The sequence below is a fragment of the Galeopterus variegatus genome, unplaced genomic scaffold (assembly GCF_000696425.1).
Source record: "Galeopterus variegatus unplaced genomic scaffold, G_variegatus-3.0.2 Scaffold912, whole genome shotgun sequence".
NCBI classification, from domain to species: Eukaryota; Metazoa; Chordata; class Mammalia; order Dermoptera; family Cynocephalidae; genus Galeopterus; species Galeopterus variegatus.
This window is the reverse complement of record NW_007727023.1, coordinates 445,099-454,168: the sequence shown is the minus strand read 5'-3', so window position 1 is coordinate 454,168 and position 9,070 is coordinate 445,099. Positions and strand designations below refer to the sequence as shown.

At 33.9% G+C, this 9,070-nt stretch overlaps 1 protein-coding gene across 1 annotated transcript in view; it reads right to left on the bottom strand.

Annotated features, from left to right (window-relative positions):
- The window catches only part of C5 (complement component 5), a gene marked incomplete at its 3' end in the record, with an annotated part of 143,804 nt that overhangs the window by 39,641 nt on the left and 95,093 nt on the right, over nucleotides 1–9,070 (bottom strand). The window contains exons 17-21 of the mRNA XM_008573377.1: nucleotides 7,450–7,512; nucleotides 6,201–6,398; nucleotides 4,239–4,329; nucleotides 2,632–2,705; nucleotides 1,752–1,891 (exon numbers count right to left, since the gene is read on the bottom strand). Of these exons, the coding sequence (XP_008571599.1) occupies nucleotides 1,752–1,891; nucleotides 2,632–2,705; nucleotides 4,239–4,329; nucleotides 6,201–6,398; nucleotides 7,450–7,512 (566 nt within the window). The remainder of the gene's footprint in view (nucleotides 1–1,751; nucleotides 1,892–2,631; nucleotides 2,706–4,238; nucleotides 4,330–6,200; nucleotides 6,399–7,449; nucleotides 7,513–9,070) is intronic.

Sequence of the window (9,070 nt, the reverse complement as noted above, 5' to 3'; positions counted from 1 at the left end):
AAAAAAAAAAAAAAAAAAAAAAAAAGGAAAAAAAAAATATGATAGGGTAATCAGCAGAAAAAATTCAAGCATAAAATATATAACATTAGGGGAGTGGAATGGAAATATGAGTTCATAGAGAAAAAAGAATGATACACAAGGGTACTTCAAAAAGTTTGTGGAAAAATAGAATTAAAAAATAACACAAATCTTTCCATAAACTTATGGAAGTACTCCTGATGTAATCTGTTGTTAAGAGCTTATTTGAGTATTTTAAAAGTGGATTGATGCGGTATTTAGATTCTATTATATACATTTAAAAGTTTGATATAACATTTTTATTTTAAAAGAGCAATATTTAAATATTCCAAAGGCTATAGATTGGCATGTTTTTCTCAACTTATGATAAAAAATTTTAAATGCTGCTATGGTTTGAATGTCCCCCCAAGATCATGTGGGAGCTTGATTCCCAACATAGCAGTGCTGAAAGGTGGGGCCTTTAAGAGGGGATTGGATCATGAGGACTATGCTGTCATGAATGGATCAATCCATTCATGCAGTAATGGGCCATTATGTGTGTGGACTGGTGACTTCTTAAGGGCAGCACATGAAAACATTCTTGCCATTCTCATGAGGTGATACCCTGTGTTGCTATGGGACTCTGTACAGAGTCCCCACCAAGAAGAAGGCCCTAACCAGATGCGCCCCCTGGATCTTGGACTTCCCAGCCTCCAAATATGTAAGAAATAAATTTCATTTCTTTATAAATCACCCGGTGTCAGGTATTCTGTTATAACTGACAGAAAACAGACTAATACAGATGCCAAGTTAAAAATGGGTCAATGAAATACATGGTTTTTCAAAAACATTCTTGAGGGTATACAAGCAAATTTTTTGGAAGCCACTGAAATACTCATCTCAAGAATAAAATTAGAGCTTTTAAAAAGTATAGTTAGATTTCTGGACCACATCGAGTTCCCACATAAAGTTTTATGATTGTGATATTCATGTGAAATCCGTCAGCCTACTGTAAAATTATCTTTAGAAGTGTGCTGACAAAGAAGATAAATGGTGGGTCCAATCATAGTTGGAGTTTTTCATGCATTGTACCTGGGGCCAAGAGAAGATCAAGGGAGTTGACATGAGTTTAATCAGTGTGGTTGTAATGATGGTTTATGAATTCTAACCTTAACAAGAAGTAAAATAAAAATAGCAGAGGGCTAATGGATAATAAATAAGTGGTTGAGCCAATGGATTGGAGGTTTCAATGATGCTGCTGAGCTGTAGCTATGGAAGTGATGGGTTTAATGAGTTAGGGGGATAGAAAGGAGGTTGTAATTGGATCCTGAGATGTTTGAAATCAAGTTTTCAGAGAAGATGACAAGATCTACAAAATGAAGATGAACATGAATGGCTAAAATACAGGAAAGTTGAGGAGATCAAGGAACTCAGAGTCCAGGGTGACAAATGAACTAAACGTGAGCTCATCCTTCTCTGAGCCTTCACAACCTATTGATTATCTCATGCACTTTATTCTTCTTTAAATTAGAATTACATGAATACTTGTCTCAACCCCTCCTTTCTTCCCCCTTCACTTATTAAGCTGCACATCTACTATAGTACACATCGTTAAGTGCTTGGTTTATATTGTTGAACTGAACTGACTTTTTATTTTTGTATGTGTGTGATAATTTCATTAAAAACATTCTCAGAAAACCAGAAATTGTCTCCTTTTCTCCCTTTCTTCTAACATACCATAAATACCTACTTACCAGTGTCCCAGAAGTCCTATAGTTATAAACAGTTCCTTTTAACTGGATCTGTTCCCCTCGTACAACAGAATATGGTATATTCATTTCCAGGAAGACGTCTTTGAACACCTTTGCCTTGAGAAGATCAGCAACACATATTCCTTCAGCCCAAGGTGGAAGCAAAGTAGAAGCATATTAGGGAATTCCTACAATGCCTCATTTAGTACTAAAATGTCTCATATTTGCTTTATTTCAAGGAAAAAAGAATATTAGCTCATGTTTTTTTTCTGTATTATCACCCCATGTCCTTGAATTTTCTACTCATTGATCTTTATTTCAATAATTATTGGTGGTCACAGAAAACTTCATCTGTTCAACAAATATTTAATTCTATCTAAGGCATGAGAATATTTAGCAACTAAAGCACTGAATTTTTAAAAAAGATATTCATTATTGGCTCCGTTTAATGGGTATAACATTTTGATTGTAGACACAAAGATTTTTGTGAAAATTAAAATAGCAAATACACAAATAAAACCAACCGTGAAGTTACATATAGAATGTTTGTACTTAGTCACCACAAAGGGGCAACAGCCCAAAAGGGAAGTCACGTGTTTGTTTCTAACTTTATTCAAGTTCCCTGTCACTGTCACCGAGAAAAGCAAAGAGAAACAGGGACTTGACGCCAGCATCTATAAAATGACAGCTAACAGAAGAACAAAAGAAGAAATCAATATGTTCAAAGATGTGAGTATATCCAAGTCTTTTGGTAACGTATAAAAAATAATATTTTAAAAAATGTCACCCCTTAAGTACTGGGTAAACTAAACAAAAGTAACAAAGGACTACATCTTCTAATCAATTCATTCCTTATATGAGTATATAACTTAAGTTTGCTTACCACTATTTGAAATGCCAACACCTTGAATTTCCCAGGTAGTTAGAGAATCAGGTAGTGCAAACTGCAACTGGCTTCTGTAAGTTAAAATATAGAAATCCAAATACAGTGGGACATCAATTAACCCAACTTGACAGAGGCACCCATTAACAAAATTTTTGCTTCATACTACTTTAGAAGAAGGAAAAACAAATTACAAGATAAAAACATATCAAGTATTAAGGAAAAACTCTTCAAGAAAAATATGTTCAGTAACTCTCTCGCATATTCCATGATTTTAAACATTGCACTTGCAGGATGAGAATTCAAGTTCAGAAGGATGCCTTTGAAACATTGCAAAATCAAAGCATACAAAACAAAGAGAAAATTATGTTCATCATGAATATGTTCTAAAATAGAGAAGCAAAGAAAAATTATGTTCATCGTGAATATGTTATGTTTTAAAACAGAGAGGCAAAATAATGCATCTTAATACTGCTCATAACAGTTACTTAACTAAAGATTTCTGATTACGATTAATCTTGTATATTTATTTACAGATGTTGTCGACCAACTTTGTGTCAGACATAATGCCAAATACTGAGTACACAGCACTTACAAGATATAGTCCTGCTCTCAAGCACCTTACAGTCTAGTGGAAGGAATAGTTATGTAAATAAATTGCACTTATTGTAATAACTGAGCCAATAAGGCATTAAAAGAGTGCAGAGACAGTATACATTCATTTAACACGTTTATTTTCGTGTCTGTACAAGCTGAATCATATGCCAGGTCCTAAATTCAGTAATCTAGATTTAGTCCTTGCCCTAGAGGTATTTACATTTTAATGTGGAAGGCAGGCAAGTCAACAGGCCATTATACCACAACATTATACATTATACAATATTATACATTACACATGCAACAGGGTTAATTGGGAGAGGCAATTAATTCAATCACTGGTGGGTGGGGGATAGTGATAGGAAGGTTTGCCAGAGAAAGTGCTAGCTAAGGGCAATGTCAGATGAAATGGACAACAGTGTGGAGAAAAAATTAGAGGGGACAGGGTAAGGACAAGGAGACCACTGAGGAGAGCTCTGGAGCCAGGGCCTTGATTTCTCATTGGAAAGCCAGTGCTTTGGGCTCACCTAGGAAGAGAGAGGCTTGGTGACTCAGTGCTGCTCATTAACTGTTTTCAGTGCCTGGTACAGAGGAGGCATTCCATAAAAGTGAGATGAATAAAGGACCTTAACAAGAAAAGAACTTTTCTTCTTGTTTACCAAAGTTTGTTTTATACTACAGATATTTTAAGATGAAGCTACTCAATATGGTGGATAGCACATAGTTGTGTGCAGTAAATGTGTACTTAAGTGAAATGAAATTATGTGGAATAGTATCCTTTCCACCAATAGTTAATCCTGCCATGGAGCCAAATACCAAAGCAAAGTACATTTAAAAAGAGAGAGAGAGAGAGAGAGAGAGAGAAGCAAAACAAAACAAAATTTGACCAAATAATAGTACCATCTTAATTCTTAAATAAACCATTGAGAAATGGGTGGTTTCCATATTTTTGGCCATAGTACTTGCATTATCCACATTTCCTTTAGAGGAACATGAAAGAAGTATAATACCTTTTGGGAACATGATGAACTTCCCACAACCAGCTTTCTGGAAAATAGCTACGAATTTCTGGCTTGCTTACTGGTAACACGGTCTTTGTATCTGGGCAAAAAAAAGCATATTCAGTTGTGGAAAAACAATATAAATTCTACTACGTATAGCCAAATTTTAAAATATGACCATTAATCTCAAACTTAAGCATTTTTTTGAAATGCTAATAAAACATTTTGTTTAGTGATTTCGCAAGAGAACTATAAAAGCCTTAGTATTTCTCCACTAACAGCATTGACAAAACAAAGCGTTAAAGTATTTTTAATGATTTGTTTCTTAAATTGTTAAATGTTTAGTATTTCTAAGATTATACAAGATACCGGTCGGTCTGTAAAGTTATTTTATTTCTAAGATTATACAAGATACCGGTCGGTCTGTAAAGTTATTTGCGCTTCTGTAATTGTAATAATTGTGTTTATATTAGAAAATAGAAAGGTTTTATGTGATTCTCTGCCATGATTTAGTAATTTATATTTACTTTTAAAAAAATGGGCAGAACTTCTACTTCCATCCAAGATGCACTAATAGAAACTGAATTTCTTTTGTGCTTCTGTAATTGTAATAATTGTGTTTATATTAGAAAATAGGAAGGTTTTATGTGATTCTCTGCCATGATTTAGTAATTTATATTTACTTCTTTTAAAAAATGGGCAGAACTTCTACTTCCATCCAAGATGCACTAATAGAAACTGAATTTCTTTTGTCTTATAAACATAGAAAAACCAGACACAATACATAAAACAACAGTTTTCAGACATTTCAAGCAGCACAGGACTGTGGTCCCTGGGAGAAGGAAAATAGATTAAGTGAACCCTAAAATTGTCCCAGCTTACTGCCTGGAGACAGTTTACAGGCTAGGCCAGGAAGAGAAACCCAAGCAGAGCCTGGTGGTCTGGAAGATTTGTGGCAACACAGATCGGAGTTTTGGGAGGCCAAGCATCTAGAATGAGGGGCAGAGTGCCAGGGAGAAGGGAGTTCCATGCAGCTGAAACTAAGCCAGATGATTATAGTTGAAAAACTGGGAAGTGAAAAAAATATGTCCTAGAGTGTTCATTAGAAAGTTGCTTGTAATAAACAAAAATTGGAAAACAATCTAAATACTGTACTCTGTTTTGCTTAACAGTGTATCTTAAACATTGTCCATCTCAATGGACATGTTTCTACAAACACAAATTTCGTGGCCATTTACCAAAATCATATTATTAGATATACGTGTTGTAATAAACACATCTAAACATAGAAAAGGTACAGTAAAAATATGGTATAATCTTATGGTACCACCTGGTATATGTGGTCCGTTGTTGGCCAAAAGGTTGTTATGCCACACATGACTATATAAAACAGGAGTTGTCATTCTGTGTTAATTTGTGTTGTTAAAGACTATCCTGGTATAGAAATGAAAGTTCTAAAAGTTCTGAAAATGTATTAATGAGAGTTCTATAAATTCTATGTATACTGTGGTTGAAACTGAAATAAGATTTCAACTTTTATATAAATATACAACCTTATGCTAGACTTAGAAATCTTTTGCTATATTTGATTAGCGTAGGTATAAACAGAATTTTTAATGGTTGTAATATCACAGAACCATAGATTTTTAGCACTCAAAGGCATATTGGAGATCACCTGGTCCAAGCTTCTTGTTTGAAACTCAAAGAGGATAAATAACCATTCAAGTTTACAGAAAGTGTTGGCTTTAAGTTTATACCAGGTCTTAACTCTGGACTAGCTTACTCTGCTCTATACTATACCTCTTCTGATTCCCAAGAAATGATAACAGATTTTTTTCTCATGGACATTTACAAGTTATCTTTTCTACTTTCAATTGTAAATAGAGCACAGTAACTACCTTCCTTAGCAGCATAGAATTACACAAAATTCCCCATATTGGGCAGAATTCTGATACGAAACTTTACACTTACATAGCCTTCCCAGTTGCAGTTTTTTATGAGAATTTTCAGCACGAAACTCGGTTGCGATGACACAACATTCGTTGAAAGCTCTGATGCACATTGGGCCTATGGTAACCCGTTCAAGTCGCTGCTTACAGGTTTCATCATTATTACGATGAGCTCCATCGAAACAACATTTCTTCACTACTGTGTGTTTGTATTTAGCAGCTGAAATGGTAATAATACGAATGCCCTTGATTGTGCATAGAATCATAACATCTCAGGCTTAAAAGAATCTCAAGGGATACCTGGTTTTTACTGCCATATGACCCCCGCCTCCCCACAATGGCTGGTTGACTGACCAAGCTCCCCCTGGAACTACTTTAGGAATGGCAAGAATGTGATCTCACCAGGCAGTTCATTCCAATTCACACTAACTGGTTAAAAGGCTTCCTGCAACTAAGATGAATACTAACTGTTGAAACTGGAATTTTAAGTTCAGCACCCTTTGAGAAAAATAAGTTAAACATCCAAAAAGTCTTCAAATATTTGAAGATGGCTATCATCACTGTGTAAGTATCTCCTTCTTCAAGCTAAATATCCTATTTTTCCAATAATTTCTTATATGGCATGGTTTGTAACCTTCACTAGTGGCATCAGTCTTTATTGTAAGTGCTCAAACTAATCAATGTCTCTTTTCATATTATTAGAACTTAGAATAAAAGTTAGAATTAAAATAACTCACATACAAACGGAAGGAATTGTTATATTATTAGTTGAACTCTTTCTACTGTAACATGGGCAATTATCATATCATATTTACATATTTTTTCAGAAATAATTCCCATTAGATTTATTTCCCAAAGAATAATCCAAAATGATTTTAACTGTTAAAAATATGAAATAGAAGAAATAGATTTCTAGGTATACCCCAAAGTTAATTAATTCACGGATTTTGTCAGAATAAAATAGAAAAATAGCATTTTAGTTGTTAGATGAAATTTGTAGAGAGGAAATCTTTGTGACAAATGAGTTAATATTTTAGATTTTAGAGACAGAAGTAATAGAGACCTATTTTCCTCAGATTAAGGCTGTGCCAAATGAACTAATGGATTTATTTGAATAAATCTTTCTGGGGGAGGTGAGCTAGACTTCCTTGCATATATTTCTTTTCACCTGTTCTATCTGAAGTAGGAGAAATTATATAATGTTTAATATTCTCCAGCTTCTGAATGAGAAGACCATAACCCTTTACAAACACATGAAACTTTTAGAGTACCTGCTTCTTCTATTTTCTGTTGAAGCATTCTTCTTGCCCTCAGAATTTCTTTACATGGTTCATCTTATTAAAAAAAAAAAAAAAGATAAGGACAAAGAAGGAGAAAAAGGAGATAAAATCTCAGAAAGGTTCCATGAAATTATTTAAGTATTTAAAACAAGTCATTCATTCGACAAATATTGAAAGCCTGCTTGGGATTAGGCATTGTGCATGACACAAAAGTTTTTTTTTTTCTATTTTATTAGATTTATTTTTTCTTAATTGACATATAATAATTGTATATATGAGGATACCTCAAAAAGTCATGGAAATATTTGCATTATCTTTAAATTCTATTTTTCCTCAAACTTTGTTTGTTTGTTCTTGTTTTACTAGTTGCTTGAGGTGCATTGTTAGATTGTTTACTTGAGATCTTTCTGATTTTTTGATGTATGCATTTATTGCTATAAACTTTTCTCTTAATACTGCTTTGGCTATCTATATCCCATGGGTTTTGGTATGTTGTGTTCCTATCATTTGTTTCAAGAAATTTTCTTTTTTAATCTTAATTTGAACATTGGGATTATACATACTTATGAGGTATAATCTGATGTTTTGATACATATATATGTTGTATAATAATTGGGTTAGGTTATAAGTCACATCATGCATTTATTGTTTGTGGCAAAAACATTCAAAAGCCTTTCCTCTAGATATTGTGAAATATACAAAACTTAAGAGTCATGCTACTGTGCAATAGAATATCAGAATTTATTCCTCCTATGTAATTGAACTTTGTACCTGTTGGCCAACCTCTTGCTGTTTTCTGTCCCCCTCCCCCATCCTTTCCCACTCTCTGTTAACCACTGTTCTACTCTCTGCCTCTATAATATCAACTTTTTTTTTTTTTTTAGATTTCACAAATGAGTGAAGTCATATGGTATTTGTCTTTCTGTGCCTGGTTTACTTCACTGAACATAACATTCTCCAAGTCCATCCATGTTGCCACAAATTACAGGGCTTCATTCTTTTTTATGGCTGAATAGTATTCTGCTGTGTATATATATCACATTTTCTAAAATCCATTCATCCATTATTGAACAATTACACTGATTCCATATCTTGGCTTTCCTAAATTGTGCTGCAATAAACATGGGCATGCAGATAGCTCTTTAACATACTGACTTCATTTCCTTTGGGTGTATACCCAGTAGTGGGATTGCTGGATGAAATGGAGTTCTATTTTTAATTTTTTGAGCAACCTCCATACTGTTTTCCATAATGGCTGTACTAGTTTATACTCGCACCAACAGTGTGCGAGTGGTTCCCTTTTCCCCACATCCTTGCCAACAGTTTTTTTCTTTTGTCTTTTGATAATAGCCATTTTAACTGGTATGAGATGGTATCTCACTGTTATTTTGATTTGCATTTCCCTAATGCTTAGTGATGTTGAGCATTTTTTCACATGCCTATTGGCAATTTGTATGTCTTCTTTTGAGAAATATCTGTTAAGATACTTTGTCCATTTTTCAATTCAGTTATTTGCTTTTTTGCCATTCAGTTGTTTAAATTCCTTATATGTTCTTGATATTAACCCCTTGTCAGATGTATAGTTTGCAAATATTTTCTCCCATTCTGTAGG